The 11,770-nt window shown below is 53.6% G+C and overlaps 1 protein-coding gene across 1 annotated transcript; it reads right to left on the reverse strand.

Moving 5' to 3' along the window:
• Positions 1–60: 60 nt before the first annotated feature.
• Positions 61–11,317, reverse strand: ALG1 (ALG1 chitobiosyldiphosphodolichol beta-mannosyltransferase; the record flags this gene model as incomplete). Its single annotated transcript, XM_082856621.1, has 13 exons — positions 61–192; positions 1,305–1,380; positions 2,281–2,395; positions 3,526–3,636; positions 4,385–4,444; positions 4,767–4,805; positions 4,988–5,109; positions 5,859–5,969; positions 6,307–6,396; positions 7,874–8,022; positions 9,856–9,959; positions 10,098–10,175; positions 11,113–11,317. 13 exons carry the CDS (start codon positions 11,315–11,317, stop codon positions 61–63), a joined length of 1,392 nt encoding a protein of 463 aa, XP_082712747.1.
• Between the last annotated feature and the right edge of the window lie 453 nt (positions 11,318–11,770).

Raw genomic sequence — 11,770 nt, forward strand, 5'->3', positions numbered from 1 at the left:
GGTCTCTCTATGATGTCCAGCACAGGACACCTCAGGAGTTTCAGTCGTTGGCCCGAGGGGTCACGTGTCCGTGATCAAAGGGAGCACTGTCCGCTTCCAGCTCTCATCCCATCGAAGCTGCTCTGACTCCCGGAGGTTCTTGCAGAACTGGTTCAGTTTGCCAGCAGGATCAGGAAACTTTGAGAAAAGCATCTAGAAGACCAGAACTACCTCATCACTGCTTCCTGCCCCCACCCCAGGTTCCACCCCAAGCTGCCCCTCCTCCTTCCCAGCAGCCCAGGCTCCTGCTGCACCCCAAGCCCAGCTGCCAGGCCAGTCATTCTGCCAAAACCCTCCCTCCTTCACCGCACTTCCAGAACCACCACCAGTGTCCTGGGGTCTCCAACGGAACTCCCGCTCTGGCCCAGCTTCCACACCAGGCCTGGCTAACTAACCCTTCTCAACAGCTCTGACCCCAATGTCCCTGACCCAGCAAGCCCCCCTCCCTCACCAGGCACAGGGGAGCCTTCATGGCCCAGCTACGCTCTATCTCCTGCTCTGCTCCGACCTGACGGCACAGCCAAGCTGCAGTGTTCACCATCCACACCCCATGCTCTGCCAGCAGCCCCCCGCCTCTGCCTCTGCAATGCTCTGCTGTTCCTTCCACCAAGAGCTGGCCTCTACCCAGCACTGTCCTGCCCACGTACTGAGAACTAGGTGATGCCTGCGTTCTTTCCAGCTCTGCTAAACTAAGGTGTCTGCAGACGCCAGCCTGTGGGCTGCATGCAGCCCTCCGCCTGTCTTTGTAAATAAAGTTTTATTGGAACATAGCCACACCCCTTCATCCACAGATTGTGGATGCTTTCACGTTACAACAGAGTTGAGTAGTTCTGACAGAGACTATGGCAAAGTCTAAAATGTTTTTTTCTGAGCCTTTCCAAAGTCTGTTGCCCTTGGTCTCAATGATCAAGAATGATGACGTGTTACTTTTTGTAATTTGTAGTAAGAAAGAAGTATCCTTTGAAGATGCCCACCCATCTCATAAGGCCGGTCCAGGAAGCTCCCTCGCTCCTCACTCTCCCTTCTCAGATCCAATCACCCCCTAAATGGCACAGTCCACCTGGCTCTAGCATCATTGTGTGGTGTGAGCTCCATAAACCCAGACGGCAGGTGGGGCGAGCCCTGATCCCTTCGGGGCCCAATGGAGCCCAGCCTCTGAGACCGCTGCCCGCTCACCCATACACAGCCCAGGGCCACCCACCCAGCTGCAGGAACAAGGAATCTCCAAAACCCTGCAAGCCACAGTGTGGGAGCAGACACGCTACCTGCAGCTGAGCTGCCAGCTCCTCTGAGTCCTCGAAGACCAGGCCATTTTCCTCGTGTTTCACAAGCTCGTGTAAGCTGCAGAGAGAATCAGGGGAGGTCTGAGAGCTGCCTGGAGGAGATACAGAACCCAAGGTGCCCACCTGCTCCCCCCCAATTCCACCCCACCCGCAGGCTAAGCTGGAGGCAGGAACAGTCTGGTTTCAGGAAGCCTGTTCTTAGATTTGGCATCTGAATAGAAAAAAGACCTGGCAGGATACACATTAAAAATCCAAACCAATTTGGGGAAGGAGGGACAGCAAAGGGGTATGTGGACTTTTTGTGCTACATGCTCTCTTCAGTGAGAACGTTCTTAGTAAGTTCTGCCTTTTTTTTCTTAATTCCACAGCAGAGAAACCAGGTAAAAGGCAGCCCTGCTGGAGGCAGGCTCAGAGGTGATCAGGGGGTTGATCCCAACACTATCTGAACCCGGGCTCCAACATCCTGGACTTCCCATTCAGAAGCTGGCTCCTCAGCTCATGGTGGGGCCACTGTTTCTAGAACCTTTTCTAACACTACCGTCTCCAAATGCCCTCTCCTGCCCATCTTTGCCAGGAAGAGCGGAGACAGAAATACACTCATTCAACTGATTCGAACACAACTACATGAGATCAGACTAAAGGGACAGAGAGAGAAATAAGTCCATGTGAGCTGTGCAGGCAATTCCAGCCACCATTGCACCCTGTGAGCACAAGCCCCCAAGTAGAGTACTTAAGACTCCAATTTTTATTCAACACGAGTTCTAACTGGAAGCCACCCTGTCTGGTGGGGCCCAGCCCGCCCACAGGGACCAGAGGGCTCCTGCTCCCTCTGGGTGGCAGAGCTGCACAGATGGGGAGGTGGAGCCCTCCAGGAAGCTTTCCCGGGCAATTCTGCTGGTTCCCCCCAAGCTGCTGATTTGATAACCTAACCCTGGGAGGACTGGGTTTCTGCTCCTACCACTGGAAGTTCACGGCACACACAGGCAGGCAGCACCCGAACATGTCCACCACCTTCATGGGCAGGTCCAGGCCACTGGAGGACCGGTGTAGGCAGACGCCCAGGTCCGCAGACCCTGCAGGGCGAGGATGAGGGGGCCATCAGCTCTGGCTGTGCGCCCGGTGACCACACATCCTGCAGGACTGTGGACTGAGGCCTGCGGGGAGGAGTGGAAAGGGGGTGATAAAGTCCCCAACCCCACGTACGACTGCCTGGGGTTGGCCGAGCAGCCTGGCAGGAGGCTGGGACACGGAGGTGCTTCCCACCTGCCGCTCCTGGCCTCTCGGCCCTTTCTGAAAATGACCTGCCCGTCACCAATGTTTTTCTTTAAACTGACCCCCTTTTTCTCCTTAACCACGCTGTATTTTAAAAGAAGCCGCAGCAATGATTGCTTAATGGGTTCTGAGTTTCTACTTGGGGTGATGAAAATGTTTTGGCAAGAGACAGTGGCGGTGACTGCAAAACACTGTGAGTGTAATTAATGCCACTCAATTGCATACACTTAAAAATGGAAAAATGGTTAAAATGGCAAATTTTGTTATGTGTATTTTATCACAATAATTAGAAAAAGAACCCAAAGCAGACCCAACAGAAAACCAGCTGTCGCTGTGAATATAAAGCCAAGGAAGCAACCGTATATCACTCAGTGCCGCTGGAGCTCCTGCCTACAAAGGCTCCCCGCCTCCCACTCCGGAGACAGCTTAGTGGCTGCTGAGACCTATAGGCACCCAGCCAATAAGCCCTCCCCAAGGGATCAACAACGCAAGAGAAGGGAGGGCTGCCCCTTCACACTGGGAGAGTCCACACTGTTTACCTCGTGGTCTCTGTACCTCCCAGACTTGGGAATTGACCCCAACTCAAGCCCCGCCCAGCCCTTCTGCCCAAGGGAAGAGCAGGGTGAGTGGAGGGCGTGGAGGCCAAGAGCACTCCGATGGAGGTAACCTTGGCAAACAGGCAGGGAGGTGGCACACCAGGAAACAGCCTCGTTCTCCCAGAGTCCAGCCAGGGCCCATCCCAGCCTGAGACCTACGTGTGTAGGGCCCCTGAGCAGACAATGGCTTGAAATCATTAAAGGGTTAAAAAAACAAAGAATATGCAAAAGAACCTGGTAAAACATTCATTATCTGGCCCTCTTCAGAAAAACTCTGTCCCCTGCCCTCAGGTACTCCCTTATAAACCCCAGCCCTCCCCCTGCAGGCCTCTTACCTAGAAGCAAGGGGTAGTCCTCGGCCTCCAGCCATGGGGTACAGACCTGGATGTGCTGGAAATGCTTCTGGCAGATGAGGCGGCTGTAATACTCCTTCAGAGGCCCTTTGCCTTACAGAGAAAACCGGAGTCACTGCACTGGGCCCACGTCTGGCCCTGTCCCCCAGCCCCAGGCCTGAGAAGCCCCTGCAAGGGCGTGAGCAGAAGGCCCACAGGCAGCAGCTCCAATCAGGCCCCTATCCAGACCCCTTCCAGAAACGACCCCCAAGGGGTGTGCACCTCGACTGCTGAGGCCATGGCCGTTCCCCCAGCAGGCCTTGGGCTGGGAACACAGCCAGGATAAACTCTGGCCAGGCACCAGAGTGCCCACCAATACAGCTTCTCACACAGACTGCCCCTGTGCCCCGCCCAGATCCCCAGGTGGCACAGCATGAGCAGTGGGCTCCTGCCGCCCCTGGGCGTCCAAGGGCCTGGAGGAGAGGAGTGTCCAAGGTGGGGCAGCTGGCTGAGGACCCTCCTCCTCCAACCAAATCTCCTCTGCCTCTCTCTCTTCACCCGGCTCCTTTGGAAACAGTTTGACATTGGACAGCAGACTCTCATTTTTAAACAAAAAGATACGTGGAAACCACTGTGAAGTAGAAAGCTCAGAATCTCTGAGGTCACGCTATCTGAGATTGAAATCTAGACTCCATGCTCTGCCATGAAGCCCTTCTGAGCCTCAGCCTCCCCATCAAGCTGGTGTAGAAAACCATACATCACAGAGTTGGGGTGAGAATTAACGAGACAACAAACATCACAGGCCTGACATGCCTCCACTGCCCCGTTTGATACAGGAACAGGGATGGTCCCAGGTGGGTACCTGTTATAACACAGACCAGAGGAGGGAGCCTTTCTCCATCGTCGATCAGCTGTTCGAACTCTGTGTTTAGGAAAATAAATACATGATAACCAAGATCATGTAGTCGGGTGAGTGAGGGGCTGATGCGAGGGGATGGGGGAAGGGAGAGGAGGAGGGAGCACTGCTCCCAACCATGCAATCCCTTCTCCTGGAGGTGGCAATTCAGAGCTAGGCTGGTCACTCACTGACCCAAAAGGGGACTCACGCCTGCCACCTCCACCCAGTGGCCCTGGCCCTGGGGTCAGGAACACTCTGCCAACAACACCACGCAAGGCCAGGCGAGCATCCTGCAGCTCAGCAGCCCCCCGACAAGCCCAGCTCCTGGTCACAGCCATACACCTACTTTCTAATGCTGCCAACAGGATGGAGAAGTCTTCATCCTCTACGGGAAAAGAGAACCGAGTGTCACGGGCCAGTTTCTAGATGCCTCCCCACCCAGCTCAATGTGTTCCCCTTTCTCATCGAAGCCCCAAATACATGTGGGGTGCACGCCTGGCAGCGGCGAGAACACAGGCTCAGCCAGGTGCTCATACAAGCCCCAAGCGCCCGGGCGGGTCCTGAGACCTGTCCAGCTCGTGCTGCTGACCAAAAGGGCCGGCCGCCCAGGAAGGCAGGTCACTGTTCCACTCTGGGCATCCCGCTCCGTGAAGGCCGACCTCTCCATTACCGAGTCCGAGGGTTCTGAACTGAAGGAGCAGAGAGAGCCCGTGAGCTGCCACAGAGCAGGCCCTTGGGCCCAAGAACGGCCATTCTCCCACCAGAGTGAGGCCCGCAGGCTCCCAGTTGTTGGGGTGCAGCCACGTCAGAGCCACCAGGTGGCCCTACCACCCAAGGCCTTGGGCACAGACCTGCACCTTGCTTTCTCTCTTATCTGTATTTATGTGTTGCTAGGTGCTGAGGTCGCAACGGCAGACAAGGCCAACTCAGCCCCTGCCTTCACAGGGCTTACTGTTCTAATCATCCCCTAGACTTAAGATGAGGACGCTGTGACCCCTCCAACTGCCCCCATGTTACTGAGAAGAACAAAGACCAGCTGTATGGAGAGCCGCTCAGAAGGGCTCTCCTTACCCCTGGGAGATGCCCAGAGAACACATAGGTGCACAGACCCCGCCATGCGGTCAGGAACCACTGGCAGGAGGGTAAGGACACCCACAGCCTAGTACAGGGCAAACACTTCCTTAAAGGGCCAAAGAGTAAACACTGTAGGTTTTGGGGAGCCATACGGTCTCCATTGCAAAGCCCAGCTCTGCTCTTATAGTGTGGAACTAGCCAAGGACAACATGTAAATGAATGAACGTGCTGTGTTCCAATAAAACTTTATTTACAGAAACAGGCAGCAGGCCTGCAGCCATAGTTTGCCATCCCCTGGATTAGATCTCCAGGTCAGCAGCGAGCATAAAACAAGGCAGCTGAAAGCTGAAGACAGCAGACTTACCAGGCCCTGAATGCAGAGTAGGTGCGGCTCAGCTTCATAAAGAGCTGGTGTTGCAGGTCCAAAGGCGTCTCTTTAAAGAAAGATGCTGGCTTGTCGTAGACAGTCACAGCTCTGCAATGAGATCATTGGGGGGCTCTATGGAGGGGTGAAGAAAGGCTTAAGGAACATAAGACCCAGAAGTATCCAGAAGAAGAAGGGTGCTTAGGTATCCAAGTCTCAACAATAAGCTTTAGAATTACTTGGAGAAGCACAGAGAGAATTTCTAACATGAACACTTCCTGGACCATCTGGCTGGCTGGGAAAGAAACTCTAGCTTCCTCCTCCCTCAGCCTCCCCAAACCAGTAACCACCTCCCGGAACCCTGGGAGCTCCCAATGCCTTGCAACATGACACAGCAGCTGGGAGTCAACGGCGCTGGGAGGGACCCCTCGTTTCCCGAGGCCCCTACTTGATGCCCCAGTTCTCTGCCAGGTCTTCCCGCATCGCATTGGTCACACACAGGTTCAGGTGGGACAGGCGTCCGCAGAGCGTCTCATACCTGAAAAGACATATCAGTGGTCAGCCCAGAGCTCTCTGGGCCAGGAACCACCACCCCAGCCCCATGGGACTCAACACCTTATGATACAGAAGAGGCCGCAGAGCTGGGATCTCCCAAATCAGGTCACTGGCGAGGCACCTTCCCCATGTTTGCACAGAGTTCTACCACCTGTACTATTACCTCCCGCACACCTTTCTTTAAATCAGATTGCTTTTCAGCTTAAATACAATTACTTTCAAGAGAAACCATATATCACTACAGAATGGAAAATCCAGTCTCTCTTGCCATAAAATGAAGGAGAAATACAATAAAATCTTGTTATTAAATCTCAGCCACACTGCACTATTCCCTGCAAAGGCTGTGGGGCTGAGGCTCACTCCCAATGGGTTACAAAGGGAGTTTAGCAAATGCTAGAAAGGCGTTATCAACAGATTAGCTCCAAACGGAGACTTGAGCCCTGGTGACAGGGCAGGACTGAAAAAGAACTGGAAATGAACAGGGTTATTTCGCGTGTGTAGGTACCACGGCCTGTTCCTCACTCAGGATGCAGAGAAAGCTCTGGAGCTGGACTGCCTGGGATGGAATTTTGGAGCTCACATGTATTAGCTGTGTGGCAAGTGACATGAGGGCTCTCGGTTTCCTGGTTTGTAAAAAGACAGCGATCACAGGACACCCTTGCTGGGCGGCACTGGAGTCTGAATGGGATAAAGGCTTGGCCTGAGGCCTGGCATGCAGCAAGCGCTCACTGACTGCTGCTGCGACCACCACCCACGAATGACCCATCAGGGGAAACGCCACAGCCGGCCAACGGCTTGAGGCTGCAAGTCCACACCGAGGCAGATGGTATAACTCGGACTCAGAACACGACATTGCTTCCTCCTCCAGGTCCAACCTGCTCCCAAGGCCCTTCTTCCCTCTCCCTGTCTCATCAGCTGCAGCAGACTGTGACCCACATCCCTGTCTGCCAGCAGCAGTCCCCAGTTTCCATTTGGGTATCTGGTACGGGTTCATCTGGGACCCCAGCTCTCCAGTGGAGCACTTGTCCCAAGCCTGAGACAACGGGGTACTGAAGCCCCCCAGGCTCAGAGGGCGTCAGAGGACGCCAGGTGCGCAGGAGCCAACCACAGGCCTGCTCTCTCCACTGAGCCTGGTGGGGTGGGGATGAGAGCGAGGGGCTTCCAGAGCCTGAGAAATACCTCTAGGAGGAAGTGTGGAGAGACATGAGAGGGGTCCTGATGACACCTTTTTTGAGCTCAAAGTCAGCCATTTCTCAGGACTTTTCAGTTTCATGGGCCAACAAATGCCCTCCTTTGCTCAGGCCTGTTTCTATCACTTGTCACCAGCGTCAGTCCAACTCCCCAGCCTTGCCCTCACCCCCACAGGGCACACGGGAATCAGCTTCCCCGGGTCTCCACACCGGCCCTTCTTCCCACCACAGTTTGGGGACAGTGTCGGCACCCTCATCCCAGACTCTCACCACTTGGCCAGCAGAACAAGGGGGTGGCCGGGGCCGTGCACCAGACCCATAATGGAGTAGCCGTAGTTGTGCCAGTCAATGACGAGCTTGCTCCCACAAAGGCAGCCTGCAAACCAGCACACGGCAATGGCGGGCAGGCCCGGAGGGTTCTGGGAAAGAGAGACTTGAAGGAAGAGAAGGAAACCAGACCACGGTCAAGAATAAACCAAGTAAAAATAACGTACGTGGCAAAGAGTCAATTATCTTTACAGAGCTCTTGATAATCGATAAGCAGAAGAAAGACCCTCTTCCTCACCAAGAGGTATAAACAGTCATAAAAGAAAATTGACCAACCTGATAAGTCCAAGATCACTGATATTCAAGGAAACAAAAAATGGAACAAGGAGGTACCATTTTTCACCTATCAGAATGGAAACTCTAAAACACTTAATGATACCTGGTGGTGGTGAGGATGGGGGGAAGAGGCTTCCCTGTTAGGTGGGGGATAAATTGACCCAACCTTACTCTAGGACTATCCAGTAACACATCACAACATTTTAAAAGTGCATGGACTCTGACCAAGCACTTCCCGTCCTAGGAATTTATCCCAAGGAAGAAACAGAACCCATGCAAAAGACATATGTTCACTGATACTCTTCACCATACAATTTTAAAAGTAAAGGGCTTCCCTGGTGGTGCAGTGGTTGAGAATCCACCTGCCAATGCAGGGGAGACGGGTTCGAGCCCTGGTCCGGGAAGATTCCACATGCCGCGGAGCAACTAAGCCCGTGCGCCACAACTACTGAGCCTGCGCTCTAGAGCCCATAGAGCCCATGCTCCACAACAAGAGAAGCCACTGCGATGAGAGGCCCACACACTGCAATGAAGAGTAGCCCCCGCTCACCGCAACTAGAGAAAGCCTATGAGCAGCAATGAAGACCCAATGCAGCCAAAAAAAATAAATAAATATAAATAAATTAATTTTTTTTTTTAATTTTTAGGTAAAAAAATCAGGAAGGGCTTCCCTGGTGGCGCAGTGGTTGCGAGTCCGCCTGCCAATGCAGGGGACACGGGTTCACGCCCCAGTCCGGGAAGATCCCACATGCCGCGGAGCGGCTGGGCCCGTGAGCCATGGTCGCTGAGCCTGCGCATCCGGAGCCTGTGCTCCGCAACGGGAGAGGCCACAACAGTGAGAGGCCCGTGTACCGCAAAAAAAAAAAAAAAAATCAGGAGGAATCTGAGTGCTCATTAAGATGAGACTAAATGAATACATTAGGATACATCTCATATCAGGATACAATACAGTCAATTAAAAGAAGGAGGGCTTCCCTGGTGGCGCAGTGGTTGAGAGTCTGCCTGCCGATGCACGGGACACGGGTTCGTGCCCCGGTCCGGGAAGATCCCACATGCCGCGGAGCGGCTAGGCCCGTGAGCCATGGCTGCTGAGCCTGTGCGTCCGGAGCCTGTGCTCCGCAACGGGAGAGGCCACAACAGTGAGAGACCCACGTACCGCTAAAAAAAAAAAAAAAAAAAAAGAAGGAGCTTCTCTACATTAAAAAGCAGTCAAGGTAAGAGGCTAAGAGTGGAACTCCAGAACTAGAGTGACAACCTGGTTCAAATCCTGACTCCAGCACTTCCTAGCTGTGTGACAATGGGTTACTTACAGAACCTCTCTGGGTCTAGGTTCCCTCATCTCTAAGTGTAGGTAACACAAGAACCTACTTCTCAGGATTGTTGTGAAGAATTAAATGAGATAATGCATGTAAAACACTTAGATATGTAACAAGTACAAAATAAGACTATCTGTAAAACACTGAAAAACAGAAGGGATGAGTACCATAAATAGAATGGACACATACCATAGGCTCCTACTCATGTTTTTAAAAGTTTATACACACACATGTGAATATGCATTTACCAATCTGTACATTTTTTAAAACTGGAAAGTAAAGAAAACTGTTAAAACAGTGGTTCTCACAGCGGGAGGTGGAGCTGACACGTACCTGGAGAAAGATGTAAGCTGCTGGCTTCCTGCACATCAACTTCCACAGCAAGTGCACTGCCTGAAACACAACTTTGACTCCATACTGGAGAATATGGGGCCCAACTGCAAGTCAGAAAACAGCCATCACTAGTAAAGGAGTTCTTGGCAATTTGCAGATCCCCCCCACCCCACGCTCCCCGCCCTCCCCTCCCCCCCACACACACACAGATTCAGAGATATCGGGAGTTGACTGCTTCCTACCTGCAAGTCTCTGAAGTTCTGTCAGACTCACAATCTGAATTCTGTCGCTTTGCAAGAGCTCATCGTGGGGTTTGGAGGCTGAAAAGAATGTCCCTATTAATGTGCTGGAGAAGATGATCTAATTTAAAGTCAGATGATCCCCGCCCCACAGGCTGAATAGGGGAGAGTGTTTTGGAACCTCTCTGTTCCTCAGTAGCCAGAACAGAGAATGAGGCCAGCTCTTGTCCAGATTCCACTAGACCACCCACAGAGGGCGGGCTGGAATCTTATCCATTTTTACTTAGCACAATGCCTGGCACATAGTAGGCACTCAAGCTGACCTAGATTCCCTGGATGGTGAAATTATCACACCATAGGGAGACCCCTAGGAAGTCTCACTCCAGCCCCTCACCCTGGGGTAGCAGACTCTAAACAGGGACCAGAGGCAACCAGTGCTATTCCTTTTTTCCCCTGATATGGGATAGAGCTACCTTCCAAAGATGTCAAAGTGGGGGGAAGATGGAGGAGCAGACACCCCTGCCCCTGCACACTGAGGGAAAAACGCTGGACATCCTGCGAAAATGAAATACCTCCTGCCTGCAGAGTTCTGCGCTGAGGGTGAGGAACGGAGAGGAGACAAGTTGCCTGTCTTCTCAGACACTGCCTGACAAAAGAAGCCTCAGAGATGTGCTTACCAGCACTTGCCCTGGGATCACATCCACCCGGGTTCCAGTCCATCTTTCCACTTACTAGGAATAAGTGAGACTATGCACTGAGTTCATTTAGCTTAGCACAGTCCTGGCATATGGCAGGCGCTCGATTAATGCTGACTGTTCCCAGGGACCCACCCAGCAGAGGCTGGGCAGAAACCTGGCAACCGCTGTCCAGGCCACAACCCGGCTCGTCCAACCTCGGAGAGCTGCCCGGCGGAGGCGAGGGTAAAGGGGCGTCCCAGCCTCGGCCCCCGTGGGGCGGTCAAAGCCGAGGGTCAAAGGCTGAGAGAGCAGCCTCCCTCCCAGGCCCCCGGGGCACTCACTGCAGAACCCCAAGAAGGTCACGGAGAAGCCGCACTTGGCCAACGACAGTGCGTGATACTGCATGCGGGGACTGCGGCCCACGTCGCCCAGCACCACGACAATCACGTGGCGGGCCGCACGCCCCCACCGCCAGCGCTTCCACGCCACCAGCAGCAGCAGCAGCGTCAGGGCCAGCGCCAGCAGGACCACACAGGAAGCCGCCATCTTAGCGGCCCGGCAAACGTCACGTGACCGCGCTCCCGCCGGCTGTGCCGGCTGTCCGCAGCCGCAGACCGAGCCTCCTAGGTGGGTGGAGAGAAGGGAGGCGGGGACGTGGTTCCCTGTTCCCTAAGCCGGGGCCCGCGAACCTCCAACCTGGGAGCGGAAGTTTAGTGGTATTAAGGTAAAGCTGTTACTATGTAGGGATCTAGGAACATTTTTTTCTTCAAAGTTCTAAGATAATTTAAAATATAGTGAGATAACAATTTGGATGAAACACATAAGCATAATGTTGAGAAAAGAGACCAGCCAGAGTGCATACTGGCTGGTTCCATTATGTAAATCAAAACTTCTCTTTACTGTTAGAAGTTAGAGGGGTGACCTGCCTTGGAGGGTCGGGGAGTGAGTGGGAGGGGGCAGTGGAGAGCTGGTGGGGGTGTCATGGTCTGTTCCTTGATC

This window comes from Leucopleurus acutus (assembly GCF_964270905.1).
Source record: "Leucopleurus acutus genome assembly, chromosome: 16".
NCBI classification, from domain to species: domain Eukaryota; kingdom Metazoa; phylum Chordata; class Mammalia; order Artiodactyla; family Delphinidae; genus Leucopleurus; species Leucopleurus acutus.